Source organism: Platichthys flesus, chromosome 4 (genome assembly GCF_949316205.1).
Source record: "Platichthys flesus chromosome 4, fPlaFle2.1, whole genome shotgun sequence".
NCBI lineage: Eukaryota > Metazoa > Chordata > Actinopteri > Pleuronectiformes > Pleuronectidae > Platichthys > Platichthys flesus.
The window spans coordinates 21,577,535-21,604,933 of record NC_084948.1 but is presented as its reverse complement, the minus strand read 5'-3'; the positions used below and the strand labels follow the sequence as shown (position 1 = coordinate 21,604,933).

The 27,399-nt window shown below is 43.0% G+C and overlaps 4 protein-coding genes across 6 annotated transcripts in view; 1 reads left to right on the top strand and 3 right to left on the bottom strand.

Moving 5' to 3' along the window:
• Positions 1-316: 316 nt before the first annotated feature.
• LOC133951601 (bridge-like lipid transfer protein family member 2) lies at positions 317-17,156 on the bottom strand. Of its 3 annotated transcripts, none has more exons than XM_062385632.1 (40): positions 17,003-17,156; positions 16,315-16,455; positions 15,694-15,820; positions 15,476-15,525; positions 15,237-15,378; positions 15,038-15,156; positions 14,863-14,923; positions 14,606-14,789; positions 13,585-13,708; positions 13,370-13,494; positions 13,198-13,265; positions 12,974-13,110; positions 12,522-12,676; positions 11,908-12,101; positions 11,261-11,555; positions 10,662-10,867; positions 9,526-10,576; positions 9,240-9,431; positions 8,823-9,025; positions 8,480-8,598; positions 8,162-8,385; positions 7,827-8,017; positions 7,613-7,712; positions 7,293-7,492; positions 6,907-7,204; positions 6,667-6,824; positions 6,323-6,529; positions 6,121-6,220; positions 5,754-5,936; positions 5,523-5,644; positions 5,253-5,408; positions 4,837-4,958; positions 4,563-4,743; positions 4,374-4,460; positions 3,222-3,332; positions 2,994-3,129; positions 2,621-2,745; positions 2,243-2,344; positions 1,755-1,889; positions 317-1,553 (listed from the first exon to the last, which is right to left on the bottom strand). In XM_062385632.1, exons 2-40 carry the CDS (start codon positions 16,383-16,385, stop codon positions 1,368-1,370), a joined length of 6,747 nt encoding a protein of 2,248 aa, XP_062241616.1. In that variant the 5' UTR covers positions 16,386-16,455; positions 17,003-17,156; the 3' UTR covers positions 317-1,367. The 3 variants fall into 3 exon arrangements, with proteins under 3 accessions (XP_062241616.1, XP_062241618.1, XP_062241617.1); XM_062385634.1 differs by having other exon boundaries at positions 12,522-12,640; XM_062385633.1 differs by having other exon boundaries at positions 16,315-16,452; positions 17,003-17,148.
• A 443-nt stretch (positions 17,157-17,599) lies between these two features.
• On the bottom strand, positions 17,600-19,909 carry glod4 (glyoxalase domain containing 4). Its single transcript, XM_062386617.1, has 9 exons — positions 19,726-19,909; positions 19,554-19,603; positions 19,335-19,455; positions 19,098-19,242; positions 18,732-18,868; positions 18,529-18,615; positions 18,321-18,434; positions 18,150-18,236; positions 17,600-18,064 (listed from the first exon to the last, which is right to left on the bottom strand). The coding sequence occupies exons 1-9, from the start codon at positions 19,813-19,815 to the stop codon at positions 17,999-18,001; spliced, it is 897 nt and encodes a 298-aa protein (XP_062242601.1). The 5' UTR covers positions 19,816-19,909; the 3' UTR covers positions 17,600-17,998.
• A 1,420-nt stretch (positions 19,910-21,329) lies between these two features.
• mrm3a (mitochondrial rRNA methyltransferase 3a) lies at positions 21,330-24,002 on the top strand. Its single transcript, XM_062386468.1, has 4 exons — positions 21,330-21,933; positions 22,758-23,002; positions 23,089-23,250; positions 23,337-24,002. The coding sequence occupies exons 1-4, from the start codon at positions 21,548-21,550 to the stop codon at positions 23,921-23,923; spliced, it is 1,380 nt and encodes a 459-aa protein (XP_062242452.1). The 5' UTR covers positions 21,330-21,547; the 3' UTR covers positions 23,924-24,002.
• Positions 24,003-24,547: 545 nt separating this feature from the next.
• Positions 24,548-27,399, bottom strand: part of nxn (nucleoredoxin) — a 55,407-nt gene continuing 52,555 nt past the window's right edge. Inside the window, exon 8 of the mRNA XM_062386469.1 lies at positions 24,548-25,635. Coding sequence (XP_062242453.1) covers positions 25,453-25,635 — 183 coding nt within the window. The 3' untranslated portion in view covers positions 24,548-25,452. The remainder of the gene's footprint in view (positions 25,636-27,399) is intronic.

Here is a 27,399-nt window from a genome sequence, read left to right as displayed (position 1 = left end):
ATAAATAAATAGTTGGTAAAAACACTGTAAACTTGTGCAGCTACTGCAGATGTGAGCTTCACCCGGCGCCCTCATTAGATGGCAGTGTACCTCTTCATTATCCAGTGCAGATATTTATGATCATACTGGAGGATCTCTGGCTCTACAACAGCGGCTCTACTGTGGGAGCAGAGGTGGGCAACACAGGGGATCAGGACAGGAGGAGAGGAGAGACTCAAACTATGAAACTGGGACTTTATATGTAGGACTTAAATTTAATATAACTCACAGACCAGCCCCTTTATTTGGATTCTGCACAAAAAACACCAACACACACTGAGAGACTAGTACACTTTTATTGACAGATAAACAATAAGCCACAGAGCCGATAGAAACATGAACGCATCTGCGTTTGTGATATCATCCTTTTTTCATTGAAATGTTTAGAGCATATTTTCCTCTTCTTAATAGAAATGTGAGTGAAACAAACAAAGCTTAGCAGCGCAGTTATACAAGTACTTTAACGCAAAACAACCATAATTACAAAAATATCAAAATACTTTGCATAAAAAGTGCTTTAGTGACAAAATTACAAAAACATACACTCAGCGATTAGCGGCAGCATATTTCTGTTTGCCACGAAACCATCACACTGAGCACCGCGCGGTACGACAGGAGAACGTTTCAGCTGCTGTTCGGGATGCATTGCACTGGGATGAGGTTACAGTCAGACAGCGAGCTGAGGGGTTTTCTTTTGATGGGAAAAGGCCTTCGTGTCTGAGACAGTCATTCAGCCTCGAGCAACCTCTATAAGCTTTATTAAAACATATTGATATATTTATTTATGACATTTCCGGTCTAAGTTTTACAGCGATGAAGGTGCTTTCAGTCGAGTCCTAGTTATTCGTAGTTTGTGAGATGGCATGAGTTCCTGAACCAGCAGGACCAGTCGCTCTCAGTATTACAGAAGCAGAGGAGCAGTAACAGTGAAGTGCTACACTGTTAATCTTCCCCCGCTACATTCACTGCAACCTGAGGGGTCACTAGTTTCAAAGTTGCAGAGTGTTTAAAATGCAGAGACTTTCGATGGCGCACAAATAAAGTAGATAATATATTTGGTCAAAATAGCACCGTGTTACTTCTGGTGCTGAGTTCCCTTTCAGGGATTTGGGGCATAAATTCTAATCTCAGGAGTGAAAAATAAAAGTCTTTAACTTCAGCAGGCTCATATGATACAGTAAACTATTCTCAATAACAGTTTGAAATACTCAACTCTCTTTTCCTTGTGTTTCAAAGAGACGGGCTGATATTCTGACCCTAACCAGGACGGTGGTGGTTCGTCCAGTTGAGCTCAGGCTCGGTGTGAAATGTGTGGAGTGTTTGTTGGTTCACTTGCGTCGACTGAAGATGCTCTTTTTACTGGAGCTCTTGTCTGAAGCGCTGAGGCCGATGAGGAGCCGTGCCTTCTCGTCCTCCTCCTGCTGCTGCAGGCTGTTGTCCGACTTCCCCTCAGACGCCTTCCCCCGCAGGTCCGAGCCTGCAGCCGGCTTCAAACGCAGCTTCTCTTTTATCATCTGGGCAAGAGGAAGCAGAAGAGACGACTTTCATAAGAAAACTTTTCAGTGTCCTCCTCCTGGTCATTCTTGGCAATGGCAAATAAAATAACTGAAAACATTAGACTGATATAAAATCATAGATAACATACAACAACAATAACAGGTCATATGGTTTTAAACTAGAGGGTAGAGAGGCATCCAGAGAACAGTTTTGTGTACCTGTGCTACTAGAGCCTTCCGGCTGTCTCTTTTCACAGCCATGGCAAAGTCGAGCCACGTCCAGGTGTTGTTGTGATACTCCAAACAAGGCAGAACCAGGTTCAGGTCCTTCCAGTCCACGCTGCTCTTTTCTCCCTGAGGAACCCGAACATTTCACAATAAAACAGGGATTTAACATGAACCCATGATCTGATTGGGATTAAAAAAAGTTCTTGACTTAATCAGAAAGGGAATTCAACAACGAACACATGTTTTTCTTGCCACAGTTTCATTAAACACACTTGTTTTTAATACAACTTATTTTTTTGTTGCTGCAGAGTTGTTTGCGGTGATCTCTGCCCCCTTTCACTTATTCTCTTTCACATCCATAAAGTTTTTATCTTCCTCAGCATGGAGGCAGAATTCAGCTCAACATCTGCCCTGCTCTGTAAGAGCGTACTCTGTGTGTGAGTAACCCAAAGTAACTGATGCTGCGCAGAGGAACCCACCTTGTAGCTGACACAGAGGGGCACTTGTGGAATCTTGACGTAGATGAAGGAGTTGTTCATAGCAGCTCGCTCCTTCATTTTGTCAATGTCATCAACAGGGTGCTGGTGGGAGGAATTTAAAATTATTTATTTTTGAGGAAGAATAATTTCCTACATGTAGTTCACATCGCTCTCTGTTCTTAAAATTCTTGAATTACTACTTATAGCCTAGTAATTGTATGTGTAATAGAAAGTTGAAAACTGTTTTTTTTTTTATTTGATTATATATTTCTTTTGTAACTAAATCTACAAAAAAATTAAGTATAAATAAACAAAACCGTTATCCTTAATTTTGTGTTGTTGGAGCTAAACACAATGAACCAAATAACGCACGACTACCTCTGGAGGTTTCCTGAAGGACCTCCTGACCCCAGCAGAGCGGTTCAGTCCCTGGGTGACACCTTTGCTGGGGCCCATGGCGCCCATGGTGTCCTCTGACGACTGTCGAGCCTTGACAGTGATACCTGTGACACAGACCGCATGGACATCAGCACTGTGGCCTTTTTGGACTCTGCACCCTACACCTTAAACTGCCTCTGATCCTCTCACACAAATCTCAAGGTCACAGACATAGTCACAGCATGACATAACACTGCTAAGAGCAATTCAACACCAAACACATACACAAGTCTGAAGGCTTGTGATCACACACAGGAATCGAGGTGCGGCTCAGTTTACTTGAGTCATAATTCCACTGTTGATAAAACCATACCAGTTGTAACCAATCTGAATTTGTCTTCCTCATCGGTGACCTCCTCCTCCTCTACATTTCTTCCAGGGAAGAAAAATCCCATCATTCTTTTGAAGAACTGGTACATCAGCTGGATGGTGAGCGGCACCACATTCACCTGATGACGAAAAGGGTTCATGTTATTAGAAGAGAAGAATCTTTAAAATACAATCTACACATTTCAGATTAGCTTCTTGTGAAATTCCTCACCTCAAAATGTTCCTTCACTGAGATTCCACCCACAGGGGGGCGCACTTTACTGAAGATACGCAGGGCAAACTGGCGTCCTGACTGACAGTTACTCTGAGGACGAAGCACGACCTAGAAATACAAAAGAGATTATTTTATCTTCACCATCATCATATCAGAAGCTCTAGTTGCTGGTCCTTGTAAAATCCTCCTATGAGACATGCGCAGAGGAAACGCATTCAATTTGGGCGTCAACCCCCCCCATCTTCAACGTTGTTTTCACTGATTTCCCAGGAAATAATTCATGGATATTGATGAAAACAATCAGGCATAATTAGGTGATGTCCATGAGTGAGTGCAATTTGGTTCGTGCATATTGTAGCTCGGTGTACCTTTTGGAGAAAAACAATTTCACAACCACAAATAATTAAAGATAAAAAGGACAGAATGGAAAAACAACTATGAGGTTGTGAGTGCACTTGTAATGAGTCCTTGTTCGCACATGCATCAATGAAATCCTGCATGCAACACTAAATATGAAAGAGTGATCCCATCTGTACAAACAAGATGGAGTCGACACAGACATCAGTCTTGTCCCTGTACCAACAGTGTACATACCCTCACACGCTGCACAGAGGAAACCAGGCAGAGAGTCAAATGTGAGTTAACACTGCATTTTCAGCTATTTTGCACATATATATATATACGGCACGTTTTTTTTATCTACATCTGAGAAATGTGATGTAATCAATTTTGATTGACACCGTCAGAGAGGTTTCAATTTAACTGTACATGTATGTTTATTATTGAAATTGTAATTTTCAGTGGTGTTGAACTAAACTGCATTACACTGAGGTAGTAGTTTTTAATGTTTTACAAACGTGAGCACAACGAATGAAATGCAGTCCGGTACAAAACCACTGAAAACTCCAATCTCTGTAAATAAATATAAAAAATGATTATTCACTGGAATTCTGTTATAGTGATCACAGATATAGTGTTCAACTGTTTCTATGGATCAAAAAGCTTGGGAGAGAATTGCTCCAATACCAATTCTTTTTTTTTAATAATTTGGTTAAAGTGATCAAGTGATCTGCATACAGTGATCATTTTGAGTCTTTTCATACACGTTTGGACTGTAAAAGATTAATTTATTATTATCAAGTTATTTACCTTGTATGCTGCATTAGGCAACAGGTTGTTCATTGTGAACCACCCAAGCTCCAAAAGATGCTCAGCCGTGTCATCAGACTTGTTCAGCTGTGAGGACAAAGTATTCACAGCAGTGGTGAACATCAAGAATGATATATGAAAAAGAACAATCTCATCGTTGTTGCTGCTGTAGCTGTTTGCTGAGCCCACCTTGCTGTACATGAATCTCTGCAGCTCCAACTCAGCGATACCAAGCTGCCCGTCCTCCTCAGTCAAACACCAGCGGGCCTGAGCAAAGTAGAACTCTGTTCTCCTCACCACACTCACATCCTCTGGGGGCTTACGCAGCTCCAGCTTGTTTGCACGTTGCAGCTGGAAGTCCTTAAAACACCTGGATGAAAGAAAGAAAATGTGTTATTTTTTCTTTTTTACATGTGTTTCACATCTCTACAGCATTGGATGTGTATGAGCGCTGATTTGAGACCTGATAAGAATGTTGAGCTCTTCACTCTTCATCTGCATGTCATTCTTCTCCTGGTTTAGCTGGTTCTGTAGTCGGGTGTTGATCTCCATCAGTTCATCACCGCTCAGCTCCTCGGGTTGTGCCTGCAGGATGAAGAGACACATGTTTATATAAGTGCAGACCTGGTGGAATTTTTAACATTTGTTTGAGATTTCATACCCAGATTCTTAACAATAATGCTTAGCTGTCAAATGTCCAGCTGTTCTGCCATTTACTTTTTGAGCTAAATGCAGTACGGTAAATGTCATCGGAAAACTTTGCAGATTTAACTTGATGTGCACAAGTTAACATCAGACATCAGACTTTCCTCAGATAGACAAGCAGAACTCCCCCAGAAGAGGCTGATTTATATTCTAGTATAGCAATGAGAGGCTCACCCTGATGTTGGAGTAAATCTGCTTCTCGAGGCGTCGGATCTGAGCGAGATGCTGCCTCACGGCCTCCTGGAGATGCAAAATGCTGCTGCGCTGCTCCTCTGGGTTACTAGAAATTTCCAGCTGGAAACGGACTCGCTGCTTTTTCTCACTGTGCTCCTTGACACCACGAGCAGGGGATAAAAACACACAATGAGCAAAACTGAAACACCGGTAGGGACATAGAAATCTTCTATAAATTGGGATGATTAGACAACTGATGGTCAAGCCTACTTTGCGTCTTGGCTCCACGTGTAACAACAGGTTGTTGACAATGTCCAGGATCATAGCGTACTGAACAGGGTTAGTGGATATCTCAAGATCATGGTGAATAAGGGTGAAGGTGTCAACAGCCCCTGGAAAAAATAACTATTTTTAGACATCTTGCATAATAACAGTGACAGTTAACATCTTTTTTTTATCTACATTACTATTCGTGCAAGAATCCTCTCTGAAAAAACATACCAGCCTGTTTTTTTAGCAGGTCCTCTTTCTCATGGTTATTTCCCAGCTCTGGTGGTTTGATCTGCGTGGCCAGCTCCGGGTTGATATCGTGACTGTAACTGATGTAGTGCATCCGGCAGCTACAGCGTGAGATGATGCGCTGAACCTGCTGAGCCTCATTCACTTGAGCCGGCTGGTTCCAATCTACAGTTAATGAAAATGGACAAGTGTAACGGTAAACAACAATTCAGCGAATCAAAATCAGTGTGCAGGTATCCACTGAAAAAAATAGATGTGGCAGGCAGTTATTTTTATAGCTGTATTTGTATATTCTGTAACATTACAAAGACTGTGTACTAAGATATACATAGGGGGTTATTGTGACTACCTGTGGTGGTGCAAACCATTCCTCCCACAGCCTGGCCACTCTCCATCAGCTCCAACACTGAGTCCAAGTTACGCTGCCGGTGTTCCTCGATGTTTTTCACCTGCACACAACATAAGACAATAAGGGCAAATCAAACAAAGCACAGCTCAATTTAAGTTAGATCTTTAAAAACACCCTGATACCAGGTTAGAGACATGCGTACCTCCAGCCACAGCTGCCTGTCCTCTTGCTCGGATGGGTTGGGCTCCATGGTGGCAAAGTACTGCATGCCGTCCAGCAGACAGGTCCAGGTGGTCTTCTGCTTCAGGGTGTCATTGTACCAGGCGGGATGGTGCTCACACTGTAGAAGCTGAGCTTTTGCTGCAGACACCAAGACACAGCCGGCTGTCTCTGTGCCTCGCATCATCATCTGAGTAAAGCAAAGTAGAGGTGGATTAAAAACACTGGATTATTCTGATAAATCAAGCTTCATTCAATTCACCAGGTCTGGAGAAAGAAAAGCTTGTGATCCTTCAATTACAAAACCAATTACAGAAATGAAACTACCTGACAGTTGACTAATTCAATAAACCAGTTGCGGTTATAGACGTCGTCGGTCTGACAGGCTGCAATGCCACACAGTTGGTCGCTGACACCCGAGTCCTCTTCTGAAAACACCACAAACTTGTCGGTTTCCTCGATTAGCTTCTGGAGCATCGATGTTCCTACAGAACCAGGTGGAGAAGGAAGAGGTTTACAGACTTTTCAAATTACTCTGCTGTTTCCTCGTTCGAGTAAATTCCTCACCTTCATTTTGTGTTTTCTCTGCCCGAGCGACTGTGGGTGTAACATGTGTTGTCTGAGCTGTGGTGGGAGAGTAGTTGGAAGGAGTGCGTTTGAGTTTTTTGGTCTGCAGCTGTGTGTCAATCCTCAGACCCTTTAAAGCCTCCGTGGACAGATTTCTCTTCAGCACAGATGCCTTCTTGTAACCGTCATACAGGGCAAACGCTATGTTCCTGTTGGTGGTGGTCCACGAAGCACGCAGGTCGACCAGGCGCAGTTTGTGAGTGTACGAATTATTTGTCTCATCCTTCTGGTTCACCTCCTGTCAGCAACATTCAAGATTTTGATTATTAATACATACAGGCAGTGAGGAATAGGTTTAAATGTGAGAAATCATTAGCGGCTTTTACCTCCTCCATGCGGTTGCTCTGTCGCTGGTAGCTCAGGGACGACAGGCTGAACAGGTGAGTTTTCTTCACCTGGGCGTTGATCTGGTGGTCGGCCGTCTCATCCCAGGTGGAGGCCATCAGGTGAACCGTCATGTGTGAGAGCTCACTAACCATCTGAGTCACATTCCATTCAGAGATCAGCCTCCTCATCACAGTGCCGGCTGAGATAACACAAACAAATACACATGCATCCATATTAAAAATACACAAACCACTCGCAGCACTGCTGGTCTCATCAGCGACATCTGTATGAACTTCCTGAATCTCTTCCTCATCTTTACCTTGAGGAATAAGTCTCTGTGCCCCTCGAGTGAAGACATGGCCTTTGCTACATTCCACCTGAATACCTCTCTGCTGAGCAAAGGATGCCCAGTAATGCACCTGAAATATACACAATATGGATTAAATATCTAAAGCACATGATGTCCTTGATAAAAAAATCTGCGAATGCAATTTTTTATTGGGCTACTGGAGGGAAGCCTAAAAAACACTTGCTTGTAGTTGTGGGAAGGCGGCTGTGTAGGACATCTGTTTGTAGTGCTGACCGAGCTTCTTTCGGATCGGCCTGAGACTGTGGAAGAGCTTCCCTCTGCAGATTGGTCGGGATACACCGGTCCAGGTGGCCCAGAAGTTCTGCATCCAGCGCAGAGTGCTGCTGTACAGCAGGATTCTGGGCTGACACGGTTCTGCAAAGATAAAATACAACTTTCTACAATTAGATACATATACAATACTTATTTTCAGTGCAGTGGGCTTTACCATTGTCCACCAAAATAAATTCCAGGCTTCTAAAGACCCGTTGTTTCCCTGTATGATAGAGCGACATGTACCTGTGCCACAGTGCTGGTTAAGGTCCATGGTGATTGAGAGGTTGAGGTTCTCCGAGCGAAAGGCTCTGTAGGAGTCATGAGATTGTCCTGAGGTCACGTCTGCAACATTATCGGCACAGCAGACCATTACAGCGTGGTGGTCATGGGGGTTGCCGTGACAAAGCCATTGGAGGTCGAGGGTCATACACAGGTTGGGTAGCCGTAGAAAACAAATGTCATCATACCTGGTATGGAAAGAGAAACACTTAATTAGTGAAGGATTCGATACAAATTGGGGTAAAAGTTGCATTTAACTCAACCTCTGTCGTCTCCACTTACTTTGATGCTGTCCTGACATTCACATCCAAGTCTCCTTTAAAAACAAACTGTCCAGGATTCCAGTCATAGTTGACCTTATTCCATTCCCAGTGCAAGTTTTCTGTTGTGTTGTAAGGGTCCTGCCAATATGTGACTCAAGATTATTATTGAGCACACAGTAAAACATTATATATTTAGCACTTCATAGCTCAAAATATATGTAAATAAAAACAAAGAGTGTGTTAAATGATCACATTTAACACAAAGTAAATGAGGATATATTTTGTCATACAATTAACAAAATCTGCTTAAATCCACTACCAATAAACATACAAACTTATTTTATAGATGTCCGGTGTTTTACCTCTGTCGCCAGTTGGTGGAGATTCGCCTGATCAATGTCCATTTCCCAGTGTCCGTGCATCAGGAGACGACTTTTGTCCCACCAAGCCAAGGGTGGTGAGGGATCAGCTGTGGGTTTGGTCAGGAGGTCGACTGACTGGCCGATCAAAGTCCAGGCCGGGTCCCAACATGGCCCCCACACGATTGTGTAGAGAGAGATGTTTGCTGTGAAAAGATTCAATGCGAGACATTAACGTTTATTTACACTAGTGCTTTTCCTATGATTATATGATAAATGATTATTCCCTTCTTCTTCTTTTGAACGATTGTTTCAGTCATGAGCAGATACAGCACATTCAAATCAGGCACAATGAAGAGAGGGATGAAGAGTTCCGGGGTAGTGACAGCAAACTTCCAAAAGTTTATACCCATAACTCACATTTGAAATCATAGTAGAACTTGAGTGGTGGCATGTTCCTTTGGACTGTTACATCTCCCCATGGTTGACCGAGTGGGACAATCTCTTTGCGACGAGCTCTTGCCTGTCCGTCCTGCTCCGTCCCGATCAGACGCCCTGAGAGCTCCCAGTCCCGGATCTCAAACAGGTAGCGAGGGAAGTCTCGAATCCTCACTGGCACAAGGAAATGACAGCAAAGAAGTATATGATTTTGCCTATACTCTGCTAACATGACACTATTAAGGGTTTATTTTCAGTTTATTCTTACCCAAGTATGCTGTCAGTTTGAACTTGACTGCACGGCACCACTGGACCACCAGGGGGAGTCCTTCTTTGGGGAAGGGACTGATCTTATCAATGTCCCTCAGTTGCTCTCTCACCCTTTCAGGCCCATGAAGAGACTCATCAGCCAGGGCTACCAGCTCCAAGTCTGACACAGTCCACGTCAGCAGGGACTTCCTCATGGGTGTGTTTGCGTAGAGGCGGCGTGAGCGCTGGATGTAGATCTCAATGTGCTTTTTCTCCAGTGAACTATACAGCTCTTCTATTTTTCGGGCAGGCAGAAGTTCTCCATGCTGCTTGCGAAGGTCTGCAACCTTCTTATCTAGAAGCTGCAGACGCTTTGCACTTTCCTTACTCTCGTCCTTCATCAGCTCGTAGTTGTCTCGCAGCTTGATTTCAAAGACGTCATCCAGGAAGACAAACGAAAACTGGCTGATTTTGAACACCAGGTCCGGAGGCAGATGTTGGACGGCAGATGCCTGGCCCGGGGAGCGATGGAGAGTCTTCAACCACTTCTGCACACTGATGGCTTTGTCAAATGTGTCTGAGAAATTGTACTGGTAGGGGAACTCGAAAGTCAACGAAGGACATGTGAGAACCCAGACTGGGTTGTGAGGAGTGATGAGGAAAGGGAAAGTTTTTCTGTGCCGCTGCATCTCAGCCAGCTCTTCGTGTTTCTCCACATCTAGATCTTTAAAGAAGACGATATCGTTGCCATCAAAGTTGAAGGTCAGTGAAGGGGAGCGTATTTGCATGGAGCCGGCATGCTTGGAGACTGAGAGGCCCTCTGTGTGCAGGAGGATGTAGTTCTCTTCACTAACATGGGCAGTCAAACGTGTACAGGCCAGTTCAACACGCACACACAGTCCTCTTCTTTGCCCTGACACAACTTTAGACTCTGTAGGTGTGACTGCAGCGTTCTCTTCTTTCTCTCCACAGAGCATACGCCAACAACCCTGAGCTTCAGTCATGTGCTGATATAAGACCATGTGGTCTGGTGGCGTCCACTCAACAGTAAGCTCTTCTTCACTTTGAACCTGATTGAGATATGACAAAAAATAAATATATTGACACACCCATTATTTTAGTCCACTGAATTAAAACTTTAAAAGATGTGATTACCTGTAAGGTCTGGGTGGTGACATGGTAGCAGAACACTATTGTGGAGAGTTTGAGCACAGGGTGAGGGGTCTGCGAGGCAGGGCAACATGTTTCCATGTTCTCTGAGAGTGTTTTGACCACAGACAAACTCACGTCCTGTAGAGACACAGTGGAGCTCTCTGCAGAGCTCAAGACTCCCACGGTGTCCATCCGCAAAGACACAGCTCCTAAAGGAAACACAAGAAAAAAAGAGATCAGTGATGATCCACTACGAGCAGAGAATTTTGCGTAAGATAATGAAAACATACAGGGACATTTGTAAGAAGAAAGTCCTTTTCAATTGTAATTTCTAATCTTTTCTTTCAAATTCATTGCTCATTGTTTATGATGTATTTCAACATAGCAGCTATCACTTAACTGTCACACAAGTCACAAACTAGAAGTTGGTTATAGTCTATTAATAGCTTGAGCTCTACAGCAGTCACATTAATGTCTGCCTTGTAGTCGTTAAAGAAGATGTATATTAATAGTAGATTTAGGATCTGTCTTTTCAGGCAAACCACTATCTGATACACTACACCTATGTATATCCAAAACATTCTCAGTGAGAAACATCTTACCGGCCAGATTCGAGAATGTGAACACGTTAACATCCTCCAGGCAGCAGTCCAGTTTAAAAAGCAGGTGTGGCTGTGAGGACTGGATGCGTTGGACGGTTTCATCAGTAGGAGTCCCTAGGGCCACATCTGGCAGCTGTGTCCCAGCATCACCAGGGAAACAAATGAGGGACAGCAGGCGAGACAGACACAGTGCACAGGTCTCTGAAAGCTCCACTTGAAGCCCTTTCAGTTTGGACTCCACGCTCAGACTCGGAGACTGGCTACCCGAATCCATGTGGGGTCGGTTTAAACTCCCCTAGAAGAAAGAGGGATTAAAAGTACATAAACATAATGGATCGTTTTCACCAATAAATCCTCCGACTTACAGGCTGATTAACATGAAAACGTGTTGAAACAGCACCGAGTTAATGTCTTCTAATGTCATCTAATCTGTGTTTGGGGATGTAAAAGAATGACAGGAAAATATAGGATATAGAAAGAGAAAGTGGTTGATAAGAGGCTATGACGTAGCTGTGTAAATATATAGGGATATACAGTAGACACCTTTGGTTGTGCATTTAGAAAACTGTAACAATGAATCTGAAGCATCACAAGAAATAAAAAAGTCTCTTAAAGCTTCTAAATAATTTTAATTTATTAAATCTTACCTGAAGACTGAGTGAGTCTAGAATGAGGGCCTCTCCCCACACATGTTTACCAGGAGGATGGGGTGCTTGTTGGATGTGAGACCCTTGGCCCACCCTCCACCAGAAGTTGTCCAGGGACAGTGACGCACGCTGGTGAACGTTCTGAGGCTCCCGACTCTCTTTGTCAACTTTAATGTCGAGAAGATGTTGCAGCTCTGAAGACATGGAGACAATACACTCATAATCACAAAACTACCTGGAGGAAAAACATTTGAATTTGCTGCAGTTAAGTGATTGAAGTCATTCTGAATCACAAAGCTATGAAAAGTCAACTGCTGTTAAAGGAGAATAAGTTAATAAGTAACTTTTAAAAGGCACTCGAACAAAGAGCCTTATCTAATTGAGTTTGTTTGGAAAAGGTTGACCTAAAAGTTGCCTGCAGAATCAAAACCATGAAGATTTATTGAAGGAAGATTTGTTGTAATAACAGTGCAGGACTTGCATATGATGTTAAGTAACAAGTGCTTATGCTTATCACACCATGTTCAGGTTATACTTTAACGCAATATCATGTGACGTTCACCTGCCTTTGTGTGTGCGCTCATGTGTGAAATGTGTGAAAGTGTTAACTGTACCTGCACTGGCAGACAGGAAGCCAAGAGCAAAAGGCGTTGTGTCTCCCAGTTGAACGGACACATTAACGTTCGACACAGAGGAAGTGATCATCACAGGAGCATCCAGGTGAGGGAGGCGCCTGAGGGTAAGGAGGGTGTGCAAATAATCTAATGGACTAAACAATACAATAAAATGATGGGACAAATAATACACAATGAGTGATGCACACACACAGACAAAACATGTGGATAAGAAAAAGAAGATAGCAAAACAAGTTAAAATATTACCATCACAGTGGGATATTTAAGCAAAGTGGTGAATATAGATATGATATAGAATATATATGCAGAATATAGACTCAATCATTCCAGTAAACTTTGAAGGACGCCACAGAAAATGCGTTGTTATACTTTTCCAAGTATTAATTACAATAAAGGAAACTACACCTTTATATTTTGCCTTTGAAATTTACCTTTTTTTATTTGCTGCTTTCCTGTGGATTAGCTGTTCCCATGGAAATAGATTCAGCCAATGGGAGAACTCCTGGTGACGGTAGTGGACGATGCAAGTGTTTACTGTGAATGACCCTGAGATGTCAACTGACGTAACCTAAATTTATAAAAACAAAAGAAAATTATGAGTCACACATTTACAAAGCTTTCACCAGACAATGTAAACGTCAAGCGTCCTCCTGACCTGCAGGGCTGTCTTCAGAGAGTTCAGACAAAGGATTCTTTGCCGGCTCTGAGAGAGGAGAAGTCCATCTGCCAATTAAAAATGAAAAAAAGAGAAAAGGACATGTTATTCATAGCTTTTTCCTCCATCCAAGTCTCTCTGCGTTACGTCTGGTGCCCAGCTGTCCACTAACCCTCTAGAACAAGCTCCAGGCTGCTCTGGGGAAAGCTCAGCTCAGGACTGAAGCTTTTAAGAGGAAGCTGCTCATCTTCACGTCCATAGGAAACCTTAAGAGACTTCAGGGTCCAGTTCAGGTGTCTGTGCAGATGGGAAAAAGTATCATAACTAGGGAAATCAAAATGTACAGAATAATATGTGCAGACAGCAGATGGTATAAGACTGACTCACCTTTTTTGGCTCTGCATAGACAGGGTTACATTCGTGTTATCAAATTCCAAATTGACAGTGTGAGGAATCAGCTGATGAACCCGCTCCACAGCCTCAGTTTGGATGAACTTGGTAGTTTCCATCTCTAAAAGGAAAAAATATTACAATTAACAATTAAATGGCATTACTACATATTATGTATGCAGTATCATGTATAATAACAGGAATACCAGCAAAATAAATATGTTTAATAGTAAAAAACAAGGTACAATACATTAATCAAATTATTTACGGGGGATTTCTAGCAATGTGTGTCATCATTTAGACTTCACTAGAGTAAATGTATTGCACTAAACGTATCAACAGCTTTTGATTGGCTCAATTGGGCCTATAAAAATAGGATATACCAGTAAGTATCCCGAGAATTGTGGTCAGTGACTGGAAATGGTTCTTCTTAGGTTTCTCATAATCCAAAATTTGCATGAAAATACCAGACTGAGTTTATGTGTCATCTCCTCTTTTTCCCTTGTGACTGTTAATGTGTATTTATATGAGCACTACTGCTAAAATTAACCATGTCTGTGCTACTGGTAACAACAACATTTATAATGATTAAAAAAACTGTAAAACACTAAAATGTATTTCAAATGATGTTACTGACTTTTCTCACTATTTAAATAATTGTGTAATTTCTGCTTTATCAGAATCAGAAATTAAATAATTGTGTAATTACTGCTTTGTCAGAATCAGAAAGTATTTGACTTTAAAAGGTTAAAGCTAATCTGTTTATCATTAAACATGTAGACAGACAAGCACCTGCAAAGGTCAAACAGACCTGTATGATATGAGCCTGTCCTCAATTTCTTACTGGTTAACCAAGCAGCTAAATATCACAGACGATTGAGAATAAAGCAGAAACTAAAACTATTAGTGCCACCTCGGTCATAGTTCTGGCTACTAACTTGGCATATCAAATGAGAGAGGATAGTGAATAACCTGTATTGTTTGAAAACTTTACAGCTCACACCCTGCACTTGCTCACCTGATGCATCGTCAACACTCCTTGAGGGAGATGGGGGAAGCAGGAGTTGGCTGAGGAACAGTCCCTCGTGCAGCTCTGCGATGAGGGTCCTCACATTCAGAGACAGGAAACCTGGCTTCATGTCTGGTAGACTCACATCTCCAGACAGCAGCAGGCTCAAGGCCACGTCAGCCAAACATATGTCCTACAGTGGAGAGCACGTTAGTCAGACGCGTTCAACCAGAAATATATATTTCCCAGGCACTAACATAGCTCACCAGTTGACTGCTTTTAAGCACTTTACTGCTGAGCTGCCCGACTGAGAAGTCCCACGCTAACCTGCGAGAAACATTCGATGAAATGAATGTGTAGTAACGTCCCTGCTCTGACAATTCTTTCAAAAATAAATGAATGTAGTCCACAGAGACAACTAACAGAAAAAGATGCAATTACCGTTTACTCTGGTGGTCAAGTAACAAGGTGAGGCCTGTTAAAGTCATGTGCCACAGAGACTCGGACAGTGCGAGGTTCAGCACCATCACGTTGATGGAGCTGATGTGGAACGACAGCAGCTGAGAGCACAAAACAGAAAATGAGATGTCGTCTACAAATCAGTTTAGAGAAAGACTTGACTGTCAGTGACGCTCCATACTTGTGACAGAAAGCGGAGCGTTGTCGGGCTGACTGAAATCCTCCCGGACTTTTTTCCATGGCTCTTCTTCACCAGAGGGCCCAGTGGTGCTTGCAGGTCAACCCTCACTCTGGTTTCACCGACACATAATGCTAGGTATCTCCTGAAAAACGCACACATAGTTAAACGTGGTAAATAATAGACTTAAAATCTCAAATACGTCATGAGAAAATTATTTTAACCTAAACAGCGGAACTTACGGCAAATCCTGGTTTAGAAGTTTACTTGAAATCCATATTCTGTCAATTTCCTGCCACAAAAAGAATCACACACACACAACTGTAGCTCACCAAGTCAGACAAAACTGGCCCTTGATATATTATGGGAAAGTGCACACACGTGTACCCCTGACGTGGGATCAGATGAACCGTATGAGCTGAGCTCAGGACATAAATGTCATGTAAACACAGTGTCTTACCAGTGTATGCTGGGGGTGAAACTGGATACTAACTCCTTGAACAGAAAACAGACCGATTGATTTGATCTTTAGCTCCGCGTGGAGTGCTGTCTGGAAGAATCGCACAGCCAGGGTGCAGATGAGCCACCTAACAGCAAAGACACAAACACACATTCAATTCAACTCCGAGACCTCAAAAACACTAAAGAAACCCCATAGTCCCCACAATGAGCAGCACTTTGGCGTCTGTGGATAGAAAGAAAACTCCCTCATTAACTGAAAGAAACCTCGAGAACCAGACTTAATGTGGACGGAATCACCGGTTGGGGTGAGTGGAGAAAAATGGGGGAAGAGGAGAGATGGGTGGAAAAGAGGAAATAAGGAGAGTGAAACAAGAGAGAGACCAGGAACAGTTGTGCACCATCAGGTGTCAGCTCTGACTGATACGTTGAGTAATAAATATGGATGTAGAGCTGTTAATAATAATAGCAGCAACTATTCATATAATAATATCTTCTAATAAACATCTCAGATCTGTACAGACAAAACGGTAAATCCCTATTAGATTAAACTAAATACATTTTGCTCTGAGTCTTATCAACAACCCTAGCTTCCCTGTAGAGACCTATCCAGCGGTCTCACCTGAAGATGACACATAGCAACCCGACCCCGATCAGCAGGAGCAGGAGGAAGGAGATCAGCAGCAGAGACATGGTGTCCCGGGTCGTTCACTCCCAAATGACGGACATGGGTGTGCTCGTATGGCTGCTGCTCCCTCAGCTGCTGTCAAAAGAGGAAGAGATGCAACCACTTCAGTTTCACACGCATCAGCAGCAGCAGCAGTAGCAGCAGCAGTAGCAGCAGGAACTTCTCCCTGTGTGTGTGTCTGTTCTCTGGTGCACAACAACCAACAACCTACACCTGACACATGCAACACCTGTAATGCAAACTCACGATCGTTGTTATTCAGCTAACGAGCACAGCTAGCCTCGCAGTGCTAACGTTATTAATGAACTACAGTGTAGTTACAAACAACACGTAGCTCAACTTCACCCCCCCCCCTCCTTGCAGCGCCTCGAACATAAACCTTAACTTACCCCTTAGTTAACTAACCCACACACCTACGACTAGCTGACAACGGGTGGTGACGTTGACCCAGACTAACCCCGCATGAAATAGTTAAAAGACATTTACCGCCGCGTCGCACACACACACACACACACACAAACAGTGCTAGCATATTAGCATGCTAGCGCTGCAGCTAACTTAGCGTTGCTATGTTTGACAACTTCCTGCCGTGGAGAGAGAGGGGAGAGCTAGCCGCACTCACCCGGACACACTCAGGGCTGTGAGGCTACTCCGAGCGGCAGCATAGTGACCGAGCCGAGGGCAGATCCAGCTGTTAGCTCCGTGCTGCTCCCGGACACAGGAAACACGACTTGGTCCGCGACTGAAGTGACAGGAGGAGCTGGATCATCACCGCCTACAACTCACATTCATTTCCAACTGTGCATACACACACACCCCCCCCCCCCCCCCCCCCCACACACACACACACACACACACACAAAACACAGAAAAACTACAAATACAAATCTCTATCAACAGGAAATAAAACCTCAGAGAACCACATGTGAGGATCCCTCTCCCGGGACACGGACAGATGTGCAACAGATGCCACGTGTGACTGAACACATCAATAACACAACAGTGTTTACAACATTGATTAGAGGAAACAGTTTGTAACACAATGGAGAAGTGTGTCATATTTCAAAATGTTTGTATGTAAGAGAATGTCTGATACAGATGAAGGGAGCAGCAGTGATACATTAATTGAGGAGTCATTGTCAGTAATGGTGGAGTATGTGAGTCATCATCATAGTCCACGATCATCCATCACCACAAACCAACATCAAAACAAAAGATGAAAAGTTTAAGAACTGGTTTATTTCGAGCAAATGTGACATTATTTGATTTTACATATATTCAATGTAACTCCACCACATGACTAAACCATTGCAGCTGCATGATACTTTATGAATGAGTGTATAAAGCAAGTAGACTCAGCACACCAAGATCATTTTTTCGAATAAGTTCCATTAAATGATTGCAACAATTTTTATTACAAAAATTTCCAGCAAGTTCAAATGTTGTCGGTGCAATATGTGCAATGTGGAGTTCGTCAAGGGGGAAATAAATCGCACAGGGCTGGCTGCAGCATACTTAAATTAACATGATAATAAGTTACATGCTACAAGAGCCTCATGCGGCATCTCTTCATCGTGCGAACTGCTGAGTCATTTGACGATGCACCGTGTCCATCATCTCACGCTGCAGCTTTCTGTCTGTTGTGCTTGGCAAACCACTCGTCACTTTTATCTTCAGCCATCGCCTGCAAACAAGTTCAAACACAGACACGTGTGAATGTTGTGTTGCATATTAAATCTGGAAAAGTAAAACATTTGAGAAACGCCAACCTTGTCCAGGAGGTCATTTCCTTTGGGGTCCACCGTGGACAGCTCCCTGAACGCCTCATCTCCCACGAAGCAAATCTCATGACTGTCCTGAAAGAGACATTTTGCATTGAAATCTTAAACTGAGACTCACATCCCATGATGACAGCAACATGTTTCAGGTGATGCACTTACTGGGTCAGCCAAGATCACCACTTCTACTGTGGCTTTTCCAGGAGTGTCCAGGCTGACTAATGGAGTGAGAATCTTCTGATTTTCTTTTTTCATCAAGGCTTCAATGTCAGGCAGCTGATGGATGTAAATAATATGTATTATATTTGTTAAATGATAACAATGAATGAATTGACAAACACAAGGATTTATTGATGTAGCAATGTCTTACTTGCTCCTGTGGGCATGAAAACGCTATCCTCCCAAATGCTGTTCCATGATCCACTGTTCCACTGATGTCCCGAAGCTCTAGTTTGCACTACAAAACAACAAACATGCAAATTAAAATCCATCATCAACACAAAAATATGAAATACACAATACAAAACAGTGTATTTACTATTCTTCTTCAAGAAATGTCGATACGTGACTCACTTGCGTGTCTGCGAATCCCATCAGCACCGTTTTCTTTTCCTGATTCTTGTCCATCACTTTCATTCCTAAGAGCGTGGTCCAGTAGTGCGTTGACCTCTGGAGGTCTGATACTCCGAGACAAACCTTCAGCACAGGGTCTGGGAACCAATGATCAAAGCTTACTGGTCATGTGATCAACCAAAGAGGTAAGAGTGCTACAAAATGCATACAAATCTTCAATGACCAGAGAGTAAAGAAATGCCTGTGTTCTCCTTTATGTCTTTCAGATTAATGCTTACAAAACTCATTATTTATGCAGTAAAATACTTTGCAACTGGGTTTGGAAAGGTAATTATTACTATTGTATATTATCATACTATCACTTACCACTAGGAGGCTGCTCCTTGTCCAGCAGGTAGAAGTGATACCCTCCTGGAGCCTGGGTCAGATACAGAGCCTCCCCCACCTCAGTGAGGGGCCACCCCAGACGCTTGGCATTGCTGACAGCTTGGCTGGACTGAACAGTGAGGCCCTGAAGCAAACACGTGGAAGACAACATATATGTTTTTCTAGGCTTGTGTGACATGTATATTCTGTGCAGTGTCTTGATGAACGCTCACCCACCAGGAAGTCAGTGCCAAGCTGATACTCTCCCACCCCGTAGTTGTAGGTCAGCTCAGCTACAAAATGGTCCTCCTCTGGACCGAAGCCAACCATCGTCTTGCTCCACTTCCCATCGTAGGGTCTGTGTGGATGCAGGATGAGAGCAGGGTCAGTATTAAGATCTCAGCTGCTCTGCATGATGTATCAGTACAAAGTTAGTTTAAGGTGTCTCATATCCACCCATTGCAAGTTGCTTTGCAGCCTTCTTCAAACTCCTCATGGCGTAACACCTACAATAGATAAATAAAACACATTCATTGCATCCGTTTCAGTGATAAAAGTAATAAGCAGCTGCTTTGTTTTACAACAGGTCCAAAGTTCATCCCTGGCTCCAGTCGCCAGAGAAACGCACCTTCATGCCCAGAACATCTCGGTAGAACGTGGCTGTTTTGGTCCTGTCGCCAACTTTGAAGACGAAATGCAGCGCTCGTCTTGAAGCCATGTTTTGAATCTAAACGTCTTAATGTATTATAATATCTGAGCTGCTGGTCGAGCCTGTGCAGCGCGCGATTAAGCTTCCTGGATGGTAGAGTTCTCTGCCGTCGATTGGGATAAAGGTAAAATATCAATGAGTAAACACCAGAAATTTACAACTGCACACATAACTCTTGTATATTATATAATTATATTAAACATTGTTAATTAAAATGTTGTTATATGGCTAAGAATAAGCACCAAGAGTTATTATAACATTTAAAAACTAATATAACTAAGTTTACCACCCCTATCTTTCAGGATAGTGGTATCACCCAAGGTATAGTCTCACCCTCTCGCGAGATTACACGTTGGAGCAACTGCAGCTTAAAGTGAAGCAAATAAGAGGAGGTAACATTAAATGGAGGAGCAGTGAACTCTACTTTGTTATAATTAATTTTTGTCTAAATTCTCCAAGAATCTGGATTATTGGTAGATATGTAAAAATATAGTATTGAAAATTCCCCAGCAGGTGGCGCTAAGTATTGGTTGTTGTGCTGGTGCAGTTCTGATATACAGAAGAAACGGTGCAAACCACGAAGTCATCTTCTGATTCAACGGTTCATAGGAGCTGAAATTATTATGGAATATTTTGTTTTCATAAATAAAACAAGAATTATATATAATCCAGATGTGTCTTATATTTGTACTCGAATGTACTTGTACTTGAATGCACTTGTACTTACATGTACTTGTACTTATCTTTGTGTACAGTATATCAGTGCCTTGGATAATGTTAAGATTTTCTTAATGATGGAGGCAGAGCTCAAAGGAGGAAGTTGATACAATGTTCAAATATTACAAGGAAAATGCGCTGATATTAACATACAATATAAGGGACCGGTGCAGCTGTATGAGTAAATGAAAGGTAGAAACAAAATTGAAATTTAGATTTTTTTAACATATAATGAATAAATATAAATTAACAAATAAACAAAAAAAAAAGCTAACTAATTTAATCGAAGTTAAAAGGACAAAGGCTTGTTTTCCATGAGTTTCAGGGCTTGGAAAAAAATACAGAAATTCTAAATGAAACACATTAAATCTATGTTTCAGTGTCATGTGATTGGATTTGTGAATGAAACTTTATTTATATTTTTTACCAGGCACGTGCACAGACAAATATAAAATATTTTCTACTTTACTACATATATTTGACAGCCTTACTTAAAAGTTACTTTTGTATTTTTGGCTTTTAGATACTGGATGATTTAACATACTTTAAAAACCTATTGTTAGAGAATAACCCAGCACTCTTCCAACCTTGTCTTACGCCTTACAAGAATCACAGTCTGCTGTGATGTCCTGAGGCTGCCCCCTGCTGGCTGCTGGGTTCCTCTGCTGCTCTACCTTGGGTTGTGCAGCTTGTGATTAACCAAAGTTGTCCATAAAAGAAAATCTTTAATATCCTTCAAGGACAATTTGATGTACAACCAGCAATCATCAATGATGACAGGGAGAGTAATTTCTATTCTTAAATATTGATGAATGAAGAAATAATTGGTGCCACTCTTCTCATCCTGGGCAAAGGGGCCAGTGCTTGAGCACCACTAGGGGTCTGTCTGTGCACGTGCCTGTTTTTACCTTACCGACTGGACAGAACGGATTTAAGGTGAAGATATAACTCGGGCCTATAAGTGGCAGTAATGAGTAACCTTGGATGCCAGCCGTCGTAAACACTCGGAGAAGAAGAAGGAGAAATGGCAGCCTACATGAGGAACGTGATGCTTCTTGTCTCCAGAGAACAAACCGCTTTTCTAACCAGAGGCTGCGGAGCCGCTGTGACATCTAAACGATATGTCCGCGGGCTGAGGAGGAAACCGGTCCGAGTCCTGTTCCCCGACGCGGAGGAGGATCCAGGGCCGAAGACGAGGCCACTGCCCCGGTCTGAAGATCAGCATGAGAGGAGGGCGAAGACGGAGGTGGAGAAGAACATGAAGGAGGTGAAGGTCACAGCAGCAGCAGAGCATCATGAGGACAGAGGCTCCGTCAGAACCAGGAGGAACGAGCCTCCTGTGTCTGTCAGTGAGGACCTGGTCGATGACGTGCGCTTCGAGAGAGCTGCTCCTGGAGACAAGAGACTGGCGTAAGTGAGAGATCTGCATAACTCCCAGTGATCACAACTCCCAGTGATCCCAGGACAATCCCCTCACATCAGGTGGGAAACAGGAGAGCAACAGCTGCATTGTGGGAATGAACTGGGTCCTCATTGACCCCCCAGTTTACCTCCCACACCAGCTGATTAATACTTTTTTGAGAGAAACATTCAGATAAGTGATAAAAATACCAAAAATAAATCTCAAGTACTTTCTCAGATGTCACCTTCACCTATTCATTTAAATTGAGCTACAGGAAATAATGACAGACTATTTATTCACTGAACAATAAATCAGTTATTAAAGGTGGCAGCTGTTCTGATAAGGAAAATAACTGTTGGTTGTTGTCTTAGATTTCTCCTATGATGAAATCATGACATTTACAAATGTTTTCTGTGTGAAATTAACTCGCAACATGGAAAAACTAAAGATATTTGGTTAAATGAAAAATAAATATAAGGTGAAAACAAGAACCAGGCTCCACAATGGAGGATGACAGACCTGTTCAATATCTAAATCAATATTGACTAAAGGAAAAAGTCTGGTTGGTGTGAATAAGTTATGATTTATTGTTTTAGATTAAAATAACCACCAAGATAGCGAACCTACTACAGCACGAAAATACTTATTTTTCTTGGGGTAAATTATCTTAATGGCTAAATATTAGTGATAAGTGCTAAGCTATTTTTTCCCAGTTAACATTTGTAATTTGTGTATGTTTTAGTGTTTTCATGATGTCCAATATTTCCAAAATGGTACTTATAAGTATTCAGTGCATCTCACTACACTGTCTCTCCCCTCGTCTGTTTTGCAGGAGGTTAGTGAGCGTCGCTCGTTCCAGGACCTTTCGAGAGCACCAGGGTAAGATCCTCCTGGAGGGCCGGCGTCTGATCTGCGACGCCCTGGATGCTGGTGCCAACCCGCAGATGGTGTTCTTCAGCACCCTGGATCGGCTCCGAGAGCTGCCCCTAGACAAGCTGAAGAGGGCCACGCTGGTCAAAGTCAAGTTCGAGGAAATCAAGATCTGGTCCGACCTCGTGGCTCCACAGGGGGTGATCGGTACGAGTCCCATCTTTTTTTTGTTGGTTCATTATGAAGCTCAGATACTTTGTTTTTGTTGTTGATGGATTTCTCCTCCTCTGCAGCCATATTTTCTCTTCCGGACCCATCAAGGCTAAACTTCGCAAATAAAGGCCATTCAGTGCCGCTGTCCCTGATATGCGACAATGTCCGAGACCCAGGCAACCTCGGGACGATGCTGCGATGTGCTGCTGCTGCTGGATGCCATAATGTCCTGCTCACGAAAGGTAGGAGATAGGATGTTCTCAGTGCAGGTCACCTAATAGAACATGCCAACGCTTCTTTTCACGTTTATTTATTTTTCCACCAACAGGTTGTGTTGATGCTTGGGAGCCTAAAGTCCTGCGTGCGGCAATGGGAGCACATTTCCGACTTCCCATCTATCCCAATCTGAGCTGGGATGCTGTTGAAGACCATCTCCCAAAACGTGTGACTGTCCAGGTGGCCGACAGCGGCTGTGGCCCTGACAGAAGCAGAGAAACAGAAGATCTGGAAGCTAACGTCTCCCACAAACCCTCAAAAGCAGGAGACTATGGCTGGGTCAGCACCAGGCGTAGCCACAGTGACATGCGCCTTGAGGAATACGACACTGACTCGGACTCTGAGGACGAGGGACTTTCACTCCCCAGAGTGGACGCCAAGCCGTACCATGAGAGCTGGGCTCAGAGTCCCACTGCTCTTGTGATTGGCGGCGAGACGAACGGTCTGAGTCTGGAAGCGTTGGAGTTGGCTGAGAAAACGGGAGGTCAGAGGCTCTTTGTTCCCATCGTTCCTGATGTGGACAGCTTGAATTCAGCCATGGCCGCCAGCATCCTTTTGTTTGAAGGCAGGAAGCAGCTGTTAAAACTCATCCAATCTGGAAGGAAATGGAAAACTAAAGCTGAGGGGCAGCTACCGTGAAGTTCCCTGTAAATAACATTGTGTGTCCATACCACCCACATAGTGCTCTGCTAATAATAAAACACTGAATTGCAATCATGGATTTCATTTGGAAATCACATCAAGTTATTTTTTGAAAAGGCTGGAACCAAATTAATGACGTTATTTAAAGATCTGATTGAGCATGAATATAAAAGGAAACAGATTTGATTTGATTTGATTTTGGGGGGCCCAGGAGGTAGAACGGTTCGTCCGCTGGCTGTAACCCCCCCGGTCTCCTCCAGTCTGCAACTCAAAGTGTCCTTGGGCTTGACATGTGCTTGAGAAGGTTAATGTGACTTGTACTATAAAGTGGATACGACTTCAAAAGCGTAGAACAAACAGAGTCCATTTACTCACCATGTTGGTCTTTGCAGCCACATTCTCAAATATGCAGAACTCGCTTCACTTGTATACAAAGTGTTAAAGTTTCCATTTCAGCGGAAGTTTAGAATACCATCTACCTGCCCTCTGCAATAATAAATGCAACATCTGCATCTTTGAGGCCATGACAATTTTTTTAACACTTCTAACAAATGAGCTGAATGTTTATTTTTTACATATCCAAGATCTAACTTTATTGATAGAACTTAACAGGAACAGAACTCAGTGCTTGGCAGTGAATTTTTTAATGGGAGTGTGAGAAGTCGTGACTGAAGTAACAGAAAAGAGGGATTTATACATTCAACACTTTTCTAAAATGCCATTTTTGTGCCTCCAGGAAAACCCCCCCGGGCCCTTTTCATCACAGGATCTTCACAGAAAATCCTCGTAATGACTTTGAGATGAGAACCACCATTTACAACTGGCTAGAGATGACGTTCACTCACATCATGACACACACACACACACAAACAAGACACAGAGGGTTTAAAAACACCAGTCACTGTTCTGTAACAAGCAACGTGATCTTTATGTGAAACCTGTCAGACTGTTGTAGTTTGTTTAGAATACGGCCCTGAGGGCTTACGGCTACATCCGACTGAGGTTTACCACATTTGCACTAAGCATACATATGAATCACAACTGTAAAAATGCATTTTTCTTTCTCAACATCATTCAAAAACCAAAAGTAACATGGATCTTGCAGACATAACAATAAGGAAGCAAAGAATCAGCTGAAGAATAGGTCCATTGGGTAATTCTCTGTTTTTCTCTAGAAACGCTACAGTTTGAAAAAAAAATACAAATACTTTTCTTGAGGCCAAAAGAAAAAGAAAACAACAGAATCTCCATATATATATTACTGTAGGGACTAAAGTCAATGCAAGGCACCACAGGAGAAAGAGAGGACTCCATGAAAAGAGGGAACATGTCTAAAAAAAAATGTTAAAATGTCAGTAAAAAGTGAGACATCTCTCTAAGAGTCTGACAGAGTCAGGAGGGGGGGGGGGCAGAGAGAGACAGTGGGAGGCTGGGGGGGAGGAGTGGGGGGGCGTAGCAACAGGTCAGGGTTCGATGATGGAGTGAGTCCCAATATAGTGTGTCCCATTTATATTCAGACGTCCTCTTCAGATGGGCTCTGGTTTGAGCTTTTCACCCAGGAAGTCGTTGACAAACTGCTCCACCTCGGCCGGCGTGATCTCCTCCACGTCGCGGACGTACTTGGCGCGCGCCGACATGTCCAGGATGGTGAGCAGAGGTGCGGCCTCGGGGAGGTTAGTGTAGTCCCGCAGGGAGTCGCTCATGTCATCCTGTGGTCACAGAGGAAAAAAGAATACAGTGAGATCACATGATGTGACAGCGGCTGTTTGAAAGCTCTTTGGCTTCAGTAATCGAACATCAATGAATATGACATCCCCCATCTTTAATCCTCAACAATGGAAAAACTACCAAAAGAACCATTTTAACAGGGACATTAGGTTCCTGTAAATGTCCCTGAAAAAGAAGCAGGAGGTTTATGAGCGACGGGGTTCAGTTCCTGGCGTGGGAGAACTTTAATATACGTGGGAACCTTTGTTTTATAATCCATGTTTTTAAAATACATGGGATTTAAACAGACCGACGCTCTGAATGACACATTTCTCTGTTGCTCATCAGCTCCGAGTGGCTTTAGGTGTGAAAAAATTAGGACGGCAATGAGAACATGAAACTCTCCTTCCCGGAGGCATAGTCACACATCCTGCAGTGTGGAAAGACAGGAAGGAAGCCGGTGGTGGGTCCAACAACATCCCTCCCTTTTCCTGAAGATTTAGGTCTCATCACGGAGTATTTGCATTGCACATGTGGGCAGGAGATTGTGATGGAAGATGTTTAAAATAGATTTCTGCAAGTGAAAAAAATCTCCAAACTCGGTGTCCTGCCAACCAACACCAAATTAAATTCGAAATAATATAAGACACCATTCAGAATCATTTTCATTAAGACATTTACAACAATGTCTATACAATTAACAAAATATAACATTATACTAAAAATGATTTACTTTCAAAATAATGTACAATCACAAATATCAAAGATTAAGTGTAATTTAGTTTATAGATACAAATAAAATAGAAAATGATTACCCAAAAAAACATTCCTCTATTAAAAGATTCTAAAACTATGATGCACAAATCCTCTGTCTTGGGGAAGTCAGGTTAACAGCTCCTGTATCCAGATGCAACAGAAATGAATCACTTGCAGGGACAGAGGTAGAAACTTTAAAAACAAGCTTCAAGGAATCATTCATTATTGAGAGTGAATAAGAAATGGCAAGGTTTCATTATTCAGCCGTGAGAGCTTCTGGTTTCCACGTTCCCTCCCCGACACTGATCCATTATTCCTGTCGCATATTTTCTCTAAGTTTAGCGGATCTCGTGTGTTCGTGTTTTGTCAGGCCACACGGTTCGCTGATTAAACGCACACAGCTACTTTCATGGGAGACATTGGCTGTTCCTCATGACAGCGTGACCTGATTTCCCCTCAGCTCAGCTCGCCGGCTCAGAGCGAGACTCGCAGAGACCGAAGACCATTTTTCATATGGGAGAGATTATGTCGAGGGAGGCAGAACTAACACGAAAGGGCCAGAGGGTGGCACTGCAACAAAGAGCTGGACTCTCTCACAGAGGCGGTGACTCTGATGTTCCTGCTTGTTAGTTTCTGATTCATATGCCAGTGTGAGTTTTGTCCAAACAAAGTCAGGGACTCAGCGACTTGGGATGGATTTCCAGCTACACTGAACACACAAGCGCCTCCTCCTCTCGGGCCTCTTTGTTCTGTCTTTGCCGTTTTATCCCAAAATCTGAAGCTTTTCTTGCTAAATAGATCAAACACCCACAATCAGCTCTTCATTGAACGTCTTGGCTGCTGCAGTTGCTGCTACCTAAAAAGGACACGTAGGCCAAGATGAAGTGCGTGACCCTCCTCTTTGCAAAACTGCAAACAGCTGGAACAGATGAGTTGCTGTGTGGTATTTTCTCTCGAAGGCGGCTGACTTCCTTCTGAACTGAGCTTAGTTTATTATGCTGCAAATCACC